This window comes from Alosa pseudoharengus, unplaced genomic scaffold, assembly GCF_046254945.1.
Source record: "Alosa pseudoharengus isolate Yale_2024_CS ecotype anadromous, Long Island Sound unplaced genomic scaffold, YU_APseudo_1.1 YU_APseudo_1.1_scf_9, whole genome shotgun sequence".
NCBI lineage: Eukaryota > Metazoa > Chordata > Actinopteri > Clupeiformes > Clupeidae > Alosa > Alosa pseudoharengus.
The window spans coordinates 3,028,190-3,049,093 of NW_027468881.1; the positions used below are offsets into that span (position 1 = coordinate 3,028,190).

Sequence of the window (20,904 nt, forward strand, 5' to 3'; positions counted from 1 at the left end):
GCAATATCATTCTGCTTTAATCGACCCTATCTTCAGTTAAGATGTTCAGAACTGCACCAAATGTGTATTTTTGTGTGTGTATGATTGACCTGGCATTCTCTGGGGGTATGCCAAGTGTATGTGTATGATTGACCTGGCATTCTCTGGGGGTATGCCAAGTTTCGTAGAATTTCATCCATGAGGGGGGGGATTTTGTTGGAAGTTAAAAAGTGGTTTGGAAAAACAATGGACGCTTCCTACAAGGACTGTAGTTTACCGCAGAGAACGTCTAATAAGGATAGAACGATTTCCACATGAAATGTAATTCCCATTTCTTCTTGAAGCCGAAATAAATCTGAGAATGTTTATCGGAAATGCTTGGTTTTTAGTGCAGGTAGGCTACGTTAATCTTATACAAGTTATACAAGGATTAAAGTTCTCCGTCATAGGACGGATTTCCGTCAATTTGATTTTAGAAATGTCATATTTGAGATCGATGCAGATCCGATGAGAAAAAAAATAGGAGGGGGGGGGGGGGACTGTCACCTTTGCTTTTCCTTTTTTAAGGCAACTACAAATATAAGGTAAATGTTTAAAGACCTAATGTTCTTGAGAACTTTCTGTGTCTCAATCCGTGACCGCTCAAGAAGATACGTCCTACGTCAGCCATGAGTTTCGCTTTGTATGTTGTAGCTACACACTTGTCTCGGGCGTTTGCTTATAAAAAAGAACACGTATGGAGGACTATAACGGTCTAAAAGTTGGATTATAGTGACACAATCGAGACAGCTGATGAGGTTGGCCAATCCGTCTAACTTTTTTGGATATGATATTGTGAGCTCTATGTGCGAATTCGGAGGCTGTGTTCTTTCCGTGCATCAATGTAGACACTTACTATCGCGAACTCTTGTCAGAGGAGGTCATTCATTTTGGGTGTCACCTATGACTTGAACAGATAGCCTGCTATGCCACCCGATGTAGGCTACTATTATTGTTACAGTTTTTAATCAATGCAACTAACATTATGTGTAAAGCGACGCAATATAAACCGTAGCCTATGCAATTTATTATCCCGTCTGTTATGACATACAACAATGTTTTTCACAATTTGCGACGGAAGGTTTTGACTGAGCGTGTCGAGTAAGGGGGTCAGTCGTGTTTGTGACGCACAGACAGCCTTGTAGCCTATTTTGCTTAGGCCTCACTTTTAACGACAATAGGTTGTGAGTGTATGTTGACAAAAAATAACCATACAATTAAAATAGTCAACTTAAAACTTTGCTATAAAATATTATTAATTTATAGCACAAAACCATAACCAGTGGGCCTACCAGAACCTCGCATATTAGCGTCATGATTTGTGTGCGTCTATTTGGCAAGGCCACTAGCTGTCATGGATGCGTTGTTGCTAAAGGAAGGCAGGTGTCAAAAGTTAAAAAATAAATGCAGATGGGCAGCTGTTGGAAACGGGGGAGAACTAACAAGCCATGGTGTAAAGAAATTAAAGTGCCAGGAGTTTGCTTTTGCGCGGTTCGCTGCAAGAAAATTGTTTATGGATGCAATAGGAAAACGTTTTAGCACGCCACCAATCAGAAGACCGCCATAAGGTTAACGTTCGTGCACTTCAGGACATCTTCCCTACCTGGTGCAACTAGCCACCACGACAGAGGTAGGCTACGTTTATCTATGGCTGACCGTTTTTACGTTTAGAAAGTAGGCTACGCATGTTCTTTCATAGCGCAACACGACCTGTCCTTAACCATATCGCAACCTCTTGTCAACCTTATACAATCTGTTGCTGAAGACAAAAGCGCCGTCTCCAGATTGTCGTTACAAATGCGCAGACCTCCTGCATGAGCACACAAAGTATTGCTGCTCATTGGAAAACTGAGTTGTCTGTAAAACTCAAAATTACCATGTTATCATTAAATGCGGATGGGGCAACAAATGGAAATATGAACAATATCTAGAATGTTCTGATTTGTTACTTTGATGAGGAAATGGGAAGTCTTGCAAACTTGATTTTATAGATTTTACTTGGTGTTGAATTGCATATTAACAAGAAAAAAATCTCCCCTTTAAACACTTTTGGCCTGAAGTAATTAAATAAGAGTGTGTTAAAGCCTTTCTACAATATTGCTGCAGTAGAAAAGAACAGCAATGGCTAATCAGCAATGGTCAGGGATGGTACTAAAATATATTTTTGTTCATCAGGAAAACTCAATCTCAATCAAGAACACTCTCAATTCGCCTTATTCACATGGCGGCCATTGGCGGCTAAAACAAGGCTAGGGTACACAAACCATAGGATTGTTATGTTCTATGCATTCACCTGTAGGTGGCATTAATTATATAGTAAGTGTACCCTGTAGCCTCGTTTTGGTTTAAACAATGGCCGCTGTGTGAATAAGGCGAATACTCCCTTTACTTTGCTGTTTGCATCTTTTTGTACATTAAAAACCAATAGGTCGCGACCGCAAAAGGGGTGCTATCTCTATAGGTAGATATGAACAACGTATGACTTATGGCCTGAAAAAAGTTCAGTCAAACGATTTTTTTTCACTTTAATCCCTGGTTATATCCCATAGACATTATGTCTATGGTTATATCCTAGGACATAGGTAAAATAATGTTAGGCTACCGTTAGCATTGATTGAGTGATGGAGGCCCATTTCATTATTGATGTATTTGTAGAAAACCATAAATGCAGTTGTTATAGGCTACCAAGCAAATTGATAACAGCACTAATTGTATCTTTTGACTGTCACCTCATTTGCTTATGACCATAACCTAGGCTACTAACAGGAGCTAAGTGAGTTAGCCACAACACATTCGCTACGTGATGGTTTTCTAATATAAAATATATAGGCTTCTAACCTGTCTATATGATGCATCCTAAACACCGGGCTGGGACATTTCTGCTCAAAGTCTCAAAAAGCATCTGAGTCAACGTTCATTCCCAAACACCCATATAGGCTACTTCAACCCTTTATTTTCAAAGGTGATTCAAGTAAGGAAGAGCATGGCTCAAAGTAAAGTAACTAGGACTGAAACTACATAAATTCGTCAAAGTGAATCATTTGTGTCAACTAGCTGCAATGTAGATTTATTAACGCACCCGTGATGATCTACATTTCCATTTAAACCAAATGTTTTAGAGCGCACGTTGACAGATGTATCCAGGGCAGGGCTGTACCTACACATATTTGTTGCACATGCTACAAAAATCCTTCTTTGCGATGGATGATTTAGTACCAACGTTACACCGGTCCGATACAGTTTTGCCTATGGCTAATACCGTGAGACTGAGATGCTTTTTGTTTGTTCGAAGTGCGTGGATGTGAGAGGGGAGTCGATGTGCTTTGATTCCAGCTTGGTAGTTGGAGTCTATGCGATTTAAAAAACATGTGTGTGTGAATTATCCAAACAATGATAACGCTTTCATTATGGCTGCTTTAGCCACAGACCTTGAGCTACTGTACAGTGGGTTGGGTTCCATTTAGAAGTGTCCACTTCATTCGCGCCTTGATTAACACAGCTGCGTGAAATGTACTGATATGCAAAACTATTAACTTTTCGCCAAGAGGTGGCAGCTTAAGTCCGCTTGATACTGTAAGCCATTGGTTCCCAAAAGAGATTTTATTTGGGTCGCCAGCACAGCCTACTGACAATTTATGTTGTGTAATAGGCCTAGGATAGGGCCTACCTTATATAGCTTATGTTAAGTCCCTCTATGCATTTTTGCATTTAGAATAGCTCTGAAACCGGGGGCGAACACGTCGCAGGGGGGGGCGCCAGTAAACAATATTTCTATCGGGCGCCTACCATGGACTAGGCTGGGTAAACTCAGCCTGATCTGCCGGCGATTGTTTAGATATTTTAAAGGTTTTATAACAATGCTACAAATTTTTTGGCAAGTGCTACAAATCTATTCACCTTTGCAGCGCCAGTAGGCTACTTTGTGTGCGGCCCACAAACACACATTCCAAACAAGCATACACAAAAGTTTCAAGAGTGGGGGATGGAGTACAAGATTAATTTCATTTCATTCATTAATATGATTTATTTTCGCGGAATGGATGTACAGGACTGAGCGGCGGTCATATTCTTATATATTTGTTATATATTTGAATTCACTGCAAATTGAATTTAAACTTAGCTTTTTCCCCTTTATTAAGGGTGGCTCCGAATTTATCATAAATCGATATAGCTGTCAAGCTTCAACCAAAGGCTCTACAATCCAACCCAGTATCGCAAGGATTTGTTGTACTGACACGTTTGGTTAATCTATTATTCGTGCTGGGGTTGGAGGGGCTGGTAGGGGGACAGTTAGTAAGTGTTAACAGTCTTCTGTAATAAACTCTGGCTTCGCAAACTACGTTGTTGGTGCTTCGTTTTATGTGTAGGGACCCTGAGCAAGCTACTGACGAGGTTTGGTGCTGTTTTGAACAATATTACTGGTTAAAAAATGCTATTTGGGAAGCTTTTTGCTCATGGCCCCTAGCTAATCCACTGTTTGCAATTTGGGGCTATAACGTATACAGGAGCAAGCTCTGTAGTGGTTGATCAACGAAAAATACTATCTCCACGGCTTACTTGATGTGTTTTAATACAGAAAAACACCCTGTTGTTTTCCCATGTACAGTAAAGGCCTCACCCATGCATAAGCAACATAGCTGGCAGAATTTTGCAAAATAACTGCGGTTAATAGTTGGGAAATAATGGGATATAGAAATTTGCAAATTACTATAAAGGTGAAATGAATTCAAATGTCTGTCTAAAGCACACATGGGCAACATATGGCCCGCGGGCCACATCCGGCCCGTGGGCTTTCCCTGACTGGCCCACGTAAGGTCCGTGAAAAAACAGTAGTCAAGAGCCTAGCATAGAGAGAATGCACGCAAATCAATATCGTTGATTTTATTTTGACAGCAACTGCTATTTTTACGCCCATACATTTGTGCGTGGACGCATACAACGTAAACACCCTCACTGATGTGCTGGTGAATAGAATTGATGCTTCTGCGTCGACACAGTGCAGTTGCCTTTACGTCGGCGTAAACTTTTCAAAGTTTTGTGTCTCCTGTGTCTGCGTCGCTCACCACCGCAACGGTTGTTAGAATGTCGAACTCCTACTGCTGCTCGTTGGCAATACGAAGTGTTCATTTCAAAACGTTACTGACAGATAGACAGTTTACAATCGGATAACCCCGTCATAGTAACCAAAATATGTCTGAGTTTATTTGCAAAGCTTATGTTAGCAAACTAGTATGATGCTACCACAGGTTGCTTGAAGCAGCCGGCTCAACACACAGGGCGAGTTGACCAATCACAGTTTTGTGTATAAAGTTAAAGCAAAAACATAGCCTACATTTTCAAAATAGTTTACTTTGTGGATGTTGATTAACTAATGACAGCCTACTATTGTCTGCTCCACATTTTCATTGTCTAATTCTGCATAGAGTTAATTTAATGATGGTAATGATTTAATGATGAAATATTGATGTGTTGATGAAATGGTGGCACAGGCCTATGGTTGTACTGACTCCTTCACAATTTTTAATTGCCTACCCTAATTATATAGATATTGTACTACTTTTTTATATCAGTCTTTGAAAACTAAAAAAAAAAATGTCAATGTCAAAAAATCATTTTCGAGAATGAGGATTAAATACTGGACATATATTAGCCTAAATAGTGCTGTTTTTCCTTCGTCTTCCTCACATTTTCATCTGTTCTTATACGAGTAGTAATCAAAACCATATGATTTACTTAATGTTATACAAGAACAGAATAGAATTGGACAGAATTGAGTTCAGACTTGAGTTCGGTATTTTGGGTCCGGCCCTCCTCAACAGTCCCAGTTTGTCATGTGGCCCCTTGGGGAAATTAGTTGCCCACCCCTGGTCTAAAGACTAATTATTGTTATCATTGTTTTAGTACGCAAACAAATAACAGGCCATTAATGATGGCAACCATTTGGTTGGCTTTGGCAACCATTTGGTTGGCTTTGGCAACCAAACCCTCATGCCTGGTTGCCAAGCTGGCAACCACTTTTAAAAGTTCATGTTGAGCCCTGCTGCTAAGTGGAAACGAGCTAATTGTTTATTTGAATGTATACTGTTTGTCTCTTCTCTGATCTGTAGTAAAAGATGAAAAGCCTGAAGACCGAGATCTGCTGTCCGACCTGCAGGATATCAGTGACAGTGAGAGAAAGACCAGCACTGCAGAATCCTCAATTGGTAACTTAACGCTGATGCATGCACACATAAAAATATTCTGGTTCATTTTGGCCTTCTCACATGGCTCTTACTCAGACAGAGCTTAAGAAATTAAGAGCAGGAAGCTGAATAGAATTCATGTCAAGCATGTGGTTTTAAGATTCCGCAATTAGCCACAAGAGCTCTATGTTCCAGGGATTTTAGAAGAGCTAAGGGCCGTTGGTAGACACAAAGCGGGGCTCAATGGCCTTGTGAGGCTTATGCGCTCAATGCACATCTCAATTCCGGATTCACTTATACCAGCAGTTCAACTTCCTGGTTACACTGTATATAGAATGGCTATTTTCTATAGTCTGTATTGAAAAATGGATTTAAAATGTAGCCTACATTGGCAGGTACATTCACAACTATTAGGGTAAGTAGCTAAAGTTAAAATGTTACATTTTAACCAAGCAACTGACGTTACTGAACTGATTAGATAATGTGAGCTATTTTGTTCGTCTAGCAATAACATTAAAACCAACAGACTGAGACTAAACTGTGATTTTCTGTCATATTGTGTGTACAGAGTAACCAATGGTGCGCTGGTATTTAAGCAAATCCAGGAATTGTGATGTACATTGCAGGCGCGCCTGCAGGTGTACGTCCGTACGCACTGTGCGTGCCATCAGGCTACTCAACAGTGAGAGAAAATTTCCCGTGTGTGTGTGTATTCACACCAAATTGGCCTACCATACCTTCCCAACTATGCACAGTATCCCATTAGCTGCATGCCATCAGGCTATTTACCATTTTCTATTACGTAAAGTTAGTGACCACGTTATCAAAATTAACATGCACACATTTTGTTTGAGCAGGAGAGAGAATACGCACACAGGCACGCAATAGGCTACTTGTTGTTTTCTTTTACTCGGCTATCTATATATGGTTATCAGCACACAATGTTGAGCTAATTCACAAACTCAAAACTCATCATGGATATCACAAGTTTTAAACAACGAAAACAGAAAGGATGGAGGCAGCAAAGCTAGGAGTTATTCCAGATGGACAAGAACAAGGTAGGCAATTGGTGTGCTTGTCAGAACGTTAGACTGCACTAAAGCCAGACGTCACGTTACGCTAGAACAAAACTAAAGGTAACTTTAGCCTGTATAGGGCTGTATCAAGTTGTCCAAATGAACAGGGGCCTGTACTACGAAGGGAGCTTAACCTACCCAGATGTAACCCAGGGTTACTTTGTTAAACCAGGGTTGACAAAACCTGGTTATCTTAAGTGGTGTTAATCTGTACTACGACGCTGATTATGAAGTTGATTTGTTGAGCCGGGGTTAACCTAATTGGAGTTTGTGCGTGTTCACATAAAAGGGGCGGGTTGCTGCGTAAGTCACCACTTTCAATGATGACGCGATTACCTTATTTTACGGATGAGGAATGCACAATTATTATGACAAGTTATGAGGAATTAAAACCCACTCTACGAAAAAAAAATCAAATACGTCAGCAGTGAACAAAGCAAGGCAAGGCTGTTGGCAAGGTATTGCAGATCGGGTAGCCTAAATGCCTAAAAGTAAAGTTTTATTTCCACATGTTCTTCAAATATGTGTTAAGGAGGATTAATAGCTTGCGGAATGTCTGAAATGAGTTGAAATAATTAAATTGCCTATTTTGAGTTCATAGAAATGCCTACAGATGCAACACAATTTAGAAGTGAGCATATAGATTACAGTAATAGGATAATTGAATGTTTAAGTAGCCCCCATTGACTGATTTAGTGTATGCCTAATCCTGTGAACATTTCAGATGCAACACGATTGCCAAACGCACATGGCAGCAGGTGAAAATGAAACACAAACACATTATTCAGAATAGTAGGTTTATATAGTTATAGCTTGCATTAATATTTCTTAATTATGAAAACATGTAGGCCTAGTATGCTTATAGCCTTCACTTGGCCTCTGTTTTACAGCTAACAAGAAAAAGGTGTCTTTGAACACTACTGAAAGGCACCAGAGTGTTTTACAGTAGCAGAGGAGTTGGCCATCCCAAATAATAGTGGAAGGCCGATTAGGGGTTGAGGCATAGCCGTGGGGGTGCTGGGGGTGCGGCACGCGTATTTATATGTCATATCAATCACGATCAGAAAAAAAGAAGCTCTCCGTCCCCCTGTCTATTATTCTATTATGCACTAAAAATGTTACATTAGACCTGGGAGATCTAAACAAAAACTACACAAATTAACAAAACAAACCTGAGGGAGATATCCTATGACGCTAGCTTTATGGTACGACAATATGCCATATTAAGTAGCTGAATATTACCGTGAGTTTCCCAAAGAGCTGAACACGGGCCGCCTCAATCTTCAACTTAAAATGATGCATAGTGTTATCGGGGAGTCTCGGTGCACCACGGTAAAAGGTGGCATGGATATTGAGTAAGCTCCATCCACAAACAAGAGCTCTCTTCAGCGAGGTAGATGAACTTAATCATCTGTGTCTTTGCGTGCCTGTTTCAGTGGCCTCCTCAGAGCGTTCTTTTTGAAAGTGTAGGTTAAAGGCTACACTGTGCGTTTATGATGTTAGCATTTGTTGTAGGCTATATTTGTGATATGTGGATCAATGTAGGCTAGCCTATGAATATTGCGTTGTGTAGGCCTATGTTATGCATATGTTTTGAGTCAATGTGTTCTGTCTAATATGCTGTGCGATAGGGTCTTTAGCCTGTTTTGACACCCATGTCAGAAGCGTCAATAATTATTACGTTTTATTAATGTTGGTGTTCAACAGTTATATTTCACGTGTTCACCGTCGATATCCGTGCAAGGCTACAGCAACTTTGTTACCTTACTAGTGTAGCGTCAGATAGCAGACGGTTACTTTGTTTGCGTTACTATCGGAACTCCCCCTATTACCGTCGGTCCCGTATTCCCGCCGTCTTGCGTGTATGTGTCACTTAACCCATTTAAGCCCAAATTTTTCCCAGACATGCAAATATGCAGATCATGTGTTATTAGCAACCCTTTGAAGTAATCAATAATTGTTTTTTTTTTTTAAATGTATAAAAGTAGATGAAAAAGTGAGTTTTATTATGCGTATACTCAATTAAAGGTTGCTCAAATTGCTTTTTTGTTAAAATAAAGGTATTCTGACAGGACTTTTCAAACTGATATGAACACTGACACCATTGGCAATAATAAATATGAAAAATATGTAAACATTGTTTATTTACCAGGAGCTTCGGCTCGTTAAAATAGAACCCTGAATGTGTACATGTATGTCTGTGCGTGCGTGTCTGCATGTAGTTGTGAGAGTTAGTGTATATGGTCTCTGTGTGTGTATCTGCATGGGGTGTGAGAGTTAGTGTGCATATTGTGTGTGTGTGTGTGTGTGTGTGTGTGTGTGTGTGTGTGTGTATATATGTATGTATATATATATATATATATATATATATATATATATATAATATATATATATATATATATATATATATATATATGCACTTTGCCTGCTGCTCTCACACACCCACCTGCAGATACACACACACACATATATAAGTATATATATATATATATATATATATATATATATATATATATATGTGTGTGTGTGTGTGTGCATGTGTACTGTATGTCTCTGTGTGTGTCTGAGTGTGTATATCTGTGTGTGTGAGTGTGTATGTCTGTGCGTGTGCGCGTATATACACACACACACACACACACACACACACACATATATATATATATATGTGTGTGTGTGTGTGTGTGTATATCTATACGCGCACACAGACATACACACACAAATACACACACACAGATATACACACTCAGACACACACACAGACATACACACACTCACACACACACATATATATATATATATATATATATATATATGTATGTATGTGTGTGTGTGTGTGTGTGTGTGTGTGTGTGTGTGTGTGTGTGTGTGTGTGTGTGTGTGTGTGTGTGTGTGTGTGTGTGTGTGTGTGTGTGTGTGTGTGTGTGTGTGTGTATCTGCAGGTGGGTGTGTGAGCAGCAGGCAAAGTGCATGTCGCGTGCAATGTGAAGTCCCCTTGAGTGTGTATGTCTGTTTTTGTGTGTGTGAGTGTGTATGTCTGTGTGTGTGAGTGTATATCTGTGTGTGTGTATTTGTGTGTGTGTGAGTGTGTATCTGTGTGTGTGAGTGTGTATATCTGTGTGTGTGAGTGTGTATGTCTGTGTGTGTGTTTGTGTCTGTGTGTGAGTGTGTATGTCTGAGTGTGTATATCTGTGTATGTGAGTGTATATCTGTGTGTGTGTGTATGTGTGTATTTGTGTGTATGCGTGTATTTGTGTGTGTGTGTATGTGTGAGTGTGTATGTGTGTGTGTGAGTGTGTATGTGAGTGTGTATGTGAGTGAGTGTGTGTGTGAGTGTGTATATCTGTGTGTATGTGTGTGTGAGTATGTATGTGTGTGTGTATCTGTGTGTAAGTGTGTGTGTATGTCTCTGTATGTGTGTATGTATGAGTGTGTATGTGTGTGTGTTTGTAGGTGTAGAAGTATGTGTGCATCTAGATACAACATTCTATCCCACCGGTCACTATTGTGACCGTTAACATGTTTACTCATTCTGCAAACACACCAAAGACATTTGAATAATTATAAATGTATATATCATAACTAGACACCTTAAAGACCATGTGTACAAAAAATATTTGTCCTATGTTTATTTTAACATACTTTAAAAACCTTTTATTTGGGAGCTGTGAGGCCGTCATCCTCTTCTCAAGGTGCAACCAGGAAGTAAACAGCTCTGGTCATGTGACAATTTACTCAAAACATTTGACACTGCACACATTTCATTGAAACACTCTATTGTTTCAATATTTACTGAAAGAGTATTGGGATATTCCCCATTTACAGTTTTAGAGGCTTATAAGTACATATTTTTTTTCGGTCACAATTGTGACCGATGGGGTGAAATGGGTTAATATCCATTTCTATACAAACCAAGACGGCGGACTCCTAAAGAAACGCTACCACCCACACCATAGGTGTATCTAAATTAGCTATGTACCGAAAATGACACTTTATCGTTACTCGAAGAGCTGTAAACAGTGTTGTAAGCTGCGTGTACATAACTGCTTGGAGCTCCAGTGGAATTTTAATTTCATGACGAGAATTCTTGGTCTAACCGTTCATGTGCCGTTGAAACGGTGTAAATAGGCGACTCATCAGGCCAGCACTATAACTCCGAGCGTGGCAAACAAAATCGGATATTTCAGGCAGTAAATGCTGACCATTTCAATAAAGCCAATTTTTCCTGGCAAACTCCAATGTCGTATGGATCATCCAGGTGCGCCGACATTGTCTCGAATTGTTAGTGGAGGGGTGGTACTTAAAGGGTGTGGTTAACGGAAACCTCGGGTTAACCAAGAACATAACCTGCTCGGAGCAGGTTTGAGATGGAGCGTAAATTGCCATGGCAGCATACCTTGGTTAAAACCTATCCACCTTTCGTAGTACGAGTTAATCGGGAAGTTACGCCACACGTGATCAAGTTACTCTCGAAGTTACCCAGATAAGCCAGTAACCCCGCTTCGTAGTACAGGCCCCTGATCATTGTAGACGTTGTTGTATTATTGCATGTGGATGTTGTTATGCTATGTAGGCTATTTTTTTGCTTACTGACCAATGCACGGACCTAAAACAGACAAATATTGTTCACGAGTTAATTTTTTGTTTTTGCGGGGGGGGGGGGGGTGATAGGTGTGCGTACCATAGCATTAATTCCTGCAGGCGCCCCTGACATTGAGCCCATTGCTTATCTAAAACTGTTACTACATATACCAGGCAGGCTTTATACAATGATGGGCAGATGAGCAACGATGCCTATTCATGTGACCTGAGTGGACTTCGGTTTGAGTTAAGTTAAGAATTTAAGTCAATGGTTTGGTGAGGATGATAAATGCATACTTTGCTCATGTGTGGGCAGTCTCCACCATATCCTATCAGGATGCAAGGTAAGTCTCACCCAGGGGCGGTATACGTGGCGTCATAACCAGGTATTGAAATGTGTGGCAGCGGCAATAGAGGATAAAAGAAGAGAAGTCAATTCATTAGCAGCTAGTAAAGGGGTAAGGCAAATTAACTTTGTACGTCAGGGGGATAAACCTTGTTCTGCGAAGGCCAGGTGTAAAACCAGCCAGTTGAAAAATGGGGCGGGCTGGGAAATGAAGGTTGATCTTGGCCAGCAGATGGCGGTACCTCCACATATAGTGAGTACTAAGCTACGTCCTGACGTAATTCTATGGTCGGATTCAGAGAAGATAGTTTACTTCATTGAACTCACTGTTCCTTGGGAAGACAGAGTGGAAGTGGCCAATGAGCTGAAGAGAGCTAAATATACTGAAATAGCAGAGGAGGCAGCTAAGCGAGGTTGGAGTGCACGATTAAGGCCTATTGAAATCGGTGCACGTGGGTTTGTGGCCAGATCTGCTATTGGCTTGCTGTCTGAATTGGGCATTTGTGGTCGAAGTCTAAGGCAGGTGGTTAGTAACATGTCCTTAGCAGCAGAACGGGCAAGCGAATGGTTGTGGGTAAGGAGAAGTTACCCTTCCTGGGGCGCAAGCTAAGGTAAGCTAACTGGCTCATTTGTTTTGGTCGTGGGTAAGGAGAAGTTACCCTTCCTGGGGCGCAAGCTAAGGTAAGCTAACTGGCTCATTTGTTTTGGTGGTGGGTAAGGAGAAGTTACCCTTCCTGGGGCGCAAGCTAAGGTAAGCTAACTGGCTCATTTGTTTTGTGTTTGTGATGGACTGTGCCTAGGTTGATGGTACTTGGCTAAGGTTCTTTATGGTTTATGGTTCAGTCCACATCAACGGGACGGACCGACCTAGCCAACTTAAACCATGCCTAGGTTGGTTAAGGGTATTTGGATGCTTGTTGTGGTAATATGGGGCAGCATGGGGCGTAAGCTAACTGCTAACTGCTGGCTAATTTGTTTTGTGTTTGGGATGGGGCCTAAGATAATGGGCTAAGCTAACTGGCTAATTTGTTTTGTGTTTGTGATGGGCTGTGATGGGTACTTGGCTAAGGTTCTTTATGGTTTATGGTTCAGTCCACATCAACGGGACGGACCGACCTAGCCAACTTAGACCATGCCTGGGCTGGTTAAGAGTATTTTGAGTATTGGATATTTCAATGTGGTAATATGGTGGTAGCATGGAGGGGAGTGTCTCCAGGATGCTGGTTTCACTGTTAAGCCTTCATGAGGTGTCGTGGGCCTAACTTAACGAAACATCGGTGAATGAGGGTGCCCACTTGATAACCCCAATGACATGCCGCATACTATATAGGCTACTGCTGTTGGATAGGCCATTTGCATTGTGCTTGTGACCATTTGTTGGCGGATTTGTGGGTAGTGTGCTTTTTAAAGTTAAACTTGAGCAGGGGCTTCTGAATGTGTTTTTACCTTGGATTTTGGCACAAGGGATTTTAACATCTAATCCTGTGTATTAATGTAATTTGATCAAAAAGCTTGTCGCTAGAGAAACTAAATGTTTAGATGTAGCTATACCATCTGACCGCACAATACCTTTTAAAAAAACAAACAGAAAACAGTGATTCAGGCATTTGTTGAGAAGAAGGATGTTTTGACTGTTGTCCCTGCAGGATTCAGGGCAGGCTATTTTGTTGTTTTGATTGGTTAGGGCTATCCAATTGTGTGCAGAGGCATTTTTCCCTTGTATCCGTTGAAAGTCACCCTATAATCACATCCCAATACTCCAGTTCCATACTCATGTTCTGAATAGAATTGAGTTCTGGCTACATCAGGCTACCGAGGCTCACCAACTCTTAACTTTTGTATCAATTCATGGCGCAGTGATCTAACAGACAAGCTACTGTAGCTCAGATTGCAGAAAACGTTAATACTGGTTCTGATAGAAATGTGTCAGAACACGCAGTGCATTGCCGTTTGTTGCATATGGGGCTGCGCAGCCGCAGACCAGTCAGGGTGCCCCATGCTGACCCCTGTCCACATGTTCAAATCTAAAACAAATTCTGAGCAGTGTTGATGACTAATGTTAGAGGGTTAAAAGTGTAACATTTTGTTCTTTACTTCTTGAATTAGAGTCTGGCTCAGGCTCTGAAGATGATGAATCTAGCAGCCAGAGTGAAGAAGAAGAGGAGTCTGTTTCAAACTCAGCTGGATCAGAACAAAGTGCAGGTCACCGAATGCCCCCCCCCCACACACACACACACACACACACACACTGATTCCTTCTAAGGGGGATTATTTTAGTTCTTATAACACAGAAGACAAATAGATCTATAGATCTCCTTGATCTTGATCTTCATTTCCTTGCTTCTCCTTGAAGCAAAATACTTTTTAGAGCAGGTAGTTTCAAGTTTATAAATGCAAGCTTGTGGTCTTATATACTCAGACGAAATGACCGATGAAGATCTGTCCGAGGATGGGGAAGAGGAGAAAGAAAATGGCAACCTTGCTCTAACAGGTAGGAGCGCACCTAGAGTTGACATTAAGAAAACTCAAAGTGTGTTTTTCTTTTTCACTCATGTGAGTCCTGAATGTTTCCCTCTAAACCACAGCCCAGCCTACTGGTTTTACACCTAGTTTCCTCGGATCTTCCACACACCCCAGGAACAGCTACCTGTAATGAGTAAAATGCCAATGAGAGCTAAAGGTCATAATAAACTATAGGCTATGAGTTAAACTAAGGACACTGTAATGGCATCCAGATGTTTGTTATTTAAAGGAGGCATAGAATGCAAAACCGAGTTTACCCTGGCATAGTTGAATAACAGCAGTTGTTGGGTGGGTAAAATGGTCATACAGAGAACCTCAAAATCCCATTGTCACCTCTTTCATATTCAAATCTCACAACTTGAACCTGCTGCTGTACAACGGGCGAATCGCAACAAAGCTCATAGATGCGACAACTCTGGGGCTGCATGGGGAAACAACGTTTTATTTGTAAATTACTGCTCTCAGACGTGGCCTACTGGTTAGCGCTTCGAGCACCGCTGTTGTTGCAGGCAGCTCACTGCGCCGGGATTAGTGTGTGCTTCACCTTACTGTGTGTACACTGTGTGCTGAGTGTGTTTCACTAATTCACGGATTGGGATAAATGCAGAGACCAAATTTCCCTCACGGGATCAAAAGAGTATATATACTTATACTTATACCAACAAAATACATTCTTGGGAAAGCATCTCTACCCAATTTCCCATCCACACATTCTTAGTTTAGCTTTCTGATTTTGTGGGTTTTTTTTCTTCTGATCTACAAATTACTGTAATTTGTAGGTGAGAAAAATACATGATTGTGGATGATGTCTTGGAAAGCAGATGTGACAATAAATATAATGCTATGTGCTTTATGTGCTTGCTATAGCGGTGCTTTCATTGCTCACTCAGGCACAATAATCTACAAGATTTTATTAAGGTCATGACCTCCCATCATTACCTGCCTTCTGTAGAGATTCTTAAACTGAGGCAAAAATCTTGTTTTTCACCATCCCTACTTACTTACAGTAATCTACACTTATTATTAGGCCGACTGCAAACTTTTAGGCATGATCTAAATGTTGTTGATAGATATAACGGTTTAAGTGCAGACAGAGGTACAATGCTGATAATGCTAATGCTGCTATCAACAGACGCCACAATACATGCTGCCGATGCTTGTGTAGATTGAAATCTGGGGAATTGAAGGCCAGGGCAAGATCTTGGGTTTGTGAAATTATTTAAACCATTCCTGAACAATGTGTGTGCTGTGGCAGGTTGCATTATGCTTCTGGAAGAGGCTACATCATTTGAGAATCCTGTGGCGTACACACCAGGGAGTGGTGCACTATCAGTGACTTGCACCCCTGAACCCATCATAAAGATGTCATCCCACTTAACACACAATAGCCCATCTGTACCTAATGTATTTGAATGACTTATTTAAAAAGTCTGGATTGTGGTTTGAAAATGGTCCTTCTAGAGAGCAGAAATGCATATGTGCAATGTGGCTTTCAACTGCTCAGTTGGTATGCGTAAACGTATCAATAATAATGCTACTTTTTCTAGGAATTGAATCACGTTTTGACCATGACTCTGGGGATAGCGTAGAAGAGGAGGATGAGGAACTCGATGAAGATGAAGGGTGTGCTGAAGAGCTCACACCGCAGTCCAATACACAGTCAGCCACACCTGAAGAGAATTACCTTCCCAATTCACCGCCTCTTTCTCCAGTGGAGTTAAAGAAGGAGCTACCCAAATACCTTCCTGCCCTTCAGGTGACAAGTCATGAAATTAGTCTTGTTTTGCACTTGCTCTCTATAATTTGATTAATACACAAAAATACAAATAGATCATTGGTTAACACTTTATGTAGATAGTCTGCCTATGGAGACTTAAGATGATTTGTTGAAATTCAACTTAAGTCTTTCTAAATGTTCACCGAACTCCAAACTCGACCGTCGACTTTAAAAATTAATTGCAGTTAATAGTTTCAAGAGTTAGTTAGTTAGTTTGTTAGAATTTTCTGTGTATGTTTAGATTTGCCTGTAAATTCCAGCACAGAGAAACTGACTAGCCTAAACTAAACTACACAGGGGCTCTAGGCTGTTTGCGTGGGACTGAAACAAGTACCTATCAGTGCAGCTCCGAAAAACTGCAGTGGTGCAAGATGTGCGTGTGTGTGAACAAGGCATGAGTGGAAGACAGCACAACGCTGTGGAAACACAACGGCTGAAAGGGCTGAATAGCGAGGCAGTCCTGTACCTGTCCCCTTTAACTGGGTAGTGGGCCGAATACCTGTCATGGAAACTCGACTAAATGATACATTGCAATGACACCCATAAAATGTTCTCTCTAGATGGGCAGTAGAATGACTGCGTGCAGAAGTGAAACATTTGTATTAATAAGATAATTTGTGTCCTAATATAATTCTGTATTGTTGTAGGGCTGTCGCAGTGTGGAAGAGTTCCAGTGTCTAAATCGTATCGAGGAGGGAACCTATGGTGTGGTGTACAGAGCTAAAGACAAAAAAACAGGTAGCTGCACATCAATTGGAATGCATTGCAAAAACCTAATATAATCTTATGTGTTTTCAGTAAACCAGTGCTGAAGACCAGCTGATTTTTTTAAAAAATAATAATAATCATATGTATGTATATTGTTGGGGACAATGACAAAAAACTGTTTTGCCTGTAGATGAGATAGTAGCTTTGAAGAGATTGAAGATGGAAAAGGAGAAGGAGGGATTCCCTATTACGTCACTGCGGGAGATCAACACCATTCTGAAAGCCCAGCACCCCAACATAGTGACTGTGCGTGAGATAGTTGTTGGAAGCAACATGGACAAGATCTACATTGTGATGAACTACGTGGAACATGACCTTAAGAGCCTAATGGAAACCATGAAGCAGCCCTTTCTTCCAGGTGAAATAACTCAGTCTTGAAGTGTCATATTTGCCTTTGTGCCTATTTTTGTGTACATTCTTCCATGGAAGGGCTTTTGGAAAATGGGGAGTTGGACCATGTTGCAACACCACATCTGCCTATACTTAGGCACCAGGCTTTGCGATAAGTCTATAAGGATGTCCATTCACTGTTTTTATCATATAGTAACTAGATGTAAGACATATTTTTCCCTTTTTTCAGGGCTTGTAAATATTCCAGTATTGTTTATCGGGACACTTTGGCTTCGATGTCACACAAACAATTCTGTAATTAATATATTTTTCTGATTGTCTGATTGTGTTTTCTGATGTATAACACAGTGACAGTTATTCTCAATTAATCTACTGCCTGCTTTCCCAAACATTTTGCTGAAATAACCTACAATACAAGGAAAATATAGCTAGCAGATTTGGTATTGATAACTGTTGAAACAGAAATGCCACCCAATCCTACTGTTAATTACATTATTAGAATTAGATTGTTGGAGATGATGTAAAACACAGCCAGAATATAGCACAAAAGTTAGGTGCACCCAAATTTTCAACCACATCGCATTTAACACCGCAGCAGGTTCACTTTTTTTCCTTACTGTCCTATATACGTTGTCCTATGACTTATGATTTACAATTCTACAAGAAAAGTAACTTAATGAAGTATTGGTGCTTTAAGTGCTTCACTGAGCTGAAATTTAAACTTAAAACATCTCAAGATGAATTAAATAAAAATAACAGTGAGTAAATTAACAGTGCATGTCTTTTAAGGGCTTCAAACTGCATATCTCATGGCTCAATGTCTTACATACTATCCTTCATGATCTTTAGGCCTTGGCTAAACTAGCTCGCCATGCTAGCATCTTCCATAGAAATGTATTTGAGCACAGTTTAAAGAGATGTTCCAAGTAGCCTGGGGGATTTTTATGTGATTTTGCAATGATGATTGCAATAATCATTTGACAGTCCCACAATGCAATTTACTTTTTAATTTTAGCATTTTTAAATTTTCAATAAGAACATCACTATGGTTAATGCTGTAACGAAATGGTAGGCCTATGATTATAGGCTATTGCAATGACTTGCCATGCTCGATCTAAATGTGTCCATTCAATTCACCGTACACAATGACCACAGTTATACATGCAGGGAATATTCAGGCTTTAAATGTAGCAGCGATACTCGGTTTGCGCCAAATATAAATATTAAATTGATTGATGCCATCAATGAGTTTACACAACTCGCGCGCAAAACGAATATTGCTGTTGAAAACCGGGTTACTCCCTGCATGTAACTGCGGTCAATGACGCACTCCTTTTCGGCGATATCTGTATCTCTGTCGTTCGCGAAGGCCTTGTATGCATTGTTCGCAATTTTACGACGTCTTTTCATCTGCAATGACTCCTATAAGTTTGGCGCAAGTTTCACTAGGTCTATCGTAGGCAACGATAAACTTGATCATCATCTCGGGCTCGTCTGATCGGTTTGCTGCTGCCAGCCGCCGAAAGGCAGTGGGGAGAGGATAGGCTACATTTATCTCGGCCTATGTGACCACACTGTAATGCAACTACATCCACTCCGTTTATCTGACGGGTCTCTGACCTCGCTCTCTCTCTCTGCAGCACTCGCATTTTCAAATTTACACACAGGCACTGGGCCACGGCCAATCAGAGGGGAGGTCCCGCCCTTCACTATCTGTGATTTGTTTAAACCACGATATTGCCCAAATATGTGTCTGTTATTGAACCAAAGGTTCAATGCGGACACTTTTTCCTCTCTCGAATAGCTGGTCGCATAATTGGTGCCCTGTATTGTGTGGCGGCCAGTGTTGATTTTATGGCGGCCCGCCACAGATACAGTACCCTCCAGAATTATTGGCACCTCTGCTAAAGTTGGCTAAAATCCGGTATAAAAAATAATCTGTTTGTGACTTATTGTACAATGAAAAAAGTAGGAAAAATCCAACCAAGAAGGCAAGCAAATTTATTTTGAGTAAAAGAAAAATCTCATAAAGAAATAAATATTTAACAAAAACACGTCGCTCACAATTATTGGCACCCCTGCTTGCAATACCTTCTTAAGCCTCCAATTGCCAATAAAACAGCTTGTAATATTCTCCTATGACACCCCATAAAATTGGAGAATACAAAGCAAAGGATTTAAGACCGTTCATCTTTACAAAGTCTCCCCAGATCGTCCAGATTCCTAGGTCCACACTTGTGCATTCTCCTCTTTGACTCACCCCACTGTTCTTCTATGGAGTTTACTGTAGATCAGGGGGCTGAGATGTCAATGTCTGAAGCTTGATTTTGTGTTCAGCAAACCATATTTGTTTAGATCTGGACGTTTGCTTTGGTTCATTGACCTGATGAATGATCCAATCATAACCAACGTTTAGTGGCTTGGCCTAGATTGACAGATTTCCTTTAAAAATCGTCAGGTTTTCTTGGTGTTCATGATACCATGCACCTTAATTAGGTTCCTAAGACCTTTGGGAATAAAAACAGCCCCACAATAGCAAAGGCCCTCCACCATAATTCTCATTAGGCATGGGGTTCTTTTCAGTATAGCCATTCTTCTATGTATGCCAAACACACCTAAAGTGTTTCTATCCAAATTTTAATTTCAGCTGACAATAGACCACACTTCCAGACAAAGTCACTGTACCATTCAGTAACTCCTGCCGATTACATTGGTAATAAAATGACTGAACAGGCTTTTTACCTGGCATGCCCTCTAAATAATCTATTAGCAGTGAGGTCACTTTTGAAGATTTTTTGGAGGGGACTTGTTTGTCACATTTCCAGATTAGAACCTTTTAATCATTGTTTTAACTGTAAATATATGCATTTTCAACAAAGTACCTAGTTTTCATAGACATTCTCTGACATACAAATGTCAACACACTTTCTTTTTATTTAAATTTAGTGTATTCTCTTGTCTTTCCGATGTCCTCCCCCACATGGCGATCACGAACAATGAGGTGACAACGACCTCAGTTAACAGCCATCAGACACACAGATCCCAGATGCACCCCTCCCCCTCCCCTCCCCTTACACCCCTCACCATTACAACAGATCAAGTGACAGTCCAACTTAAGAAATTGCGCAGCAATAAAGCAGCGGGGCCTGACAGACTGTGTCCAAGGCTACTCAAGGCCTGTGCTGCTGAACTGGGGGAGCCACTGAAGCACATCTTCAATTTGAGCCTACGCCTTGGACAAGTTCCAACACTGTGGAAGACATCATGTCTTACCCCTGTCCCTAA

At 40.7% G+C, this 20,904-nt stretch overlaps 1 protein-coding gene across 5 annotated transcripts in view; it reads left to right on the forward strand.

Moving 5' to 3' along the window:
- Positions 1-20,904, forward strand: part of cdk11b (cyclin dependent kinase 11B) — a 77,802-nt gene that overhangs the window by 39,145 nt on the left and 17,753 nt on the right. For all 5 annotated transcript variants that reach the window (XM_076277523.1, XM_076277522.1, XM_076277524.1 and 2 more), the window contains 6 exons: positions 6,126-6,221; positions 14,307-14,402; positions 14,620-14,691; positions 16,271-16,479; positions 17,148-17,238; positions 17,399-17,626. In XM_076277523.1, coding sequence (XP_076133638.1) covers positions 6,126-6,221; positions 14,307-14,402; positions 14,620-14,691; positions 16,271-16,479; positions 17,148-17,238; positions 17,399-17,626 — 792 coding nt within the window. The remainder of the gene's footprint in view (positions 1-6,125; positions 6,222-14,306; positions 14,403-14,619; positions 14,692-16,270; positions 16,480-17,147; positions 17,239-17,398; positions 17,627-20,904) is intronic.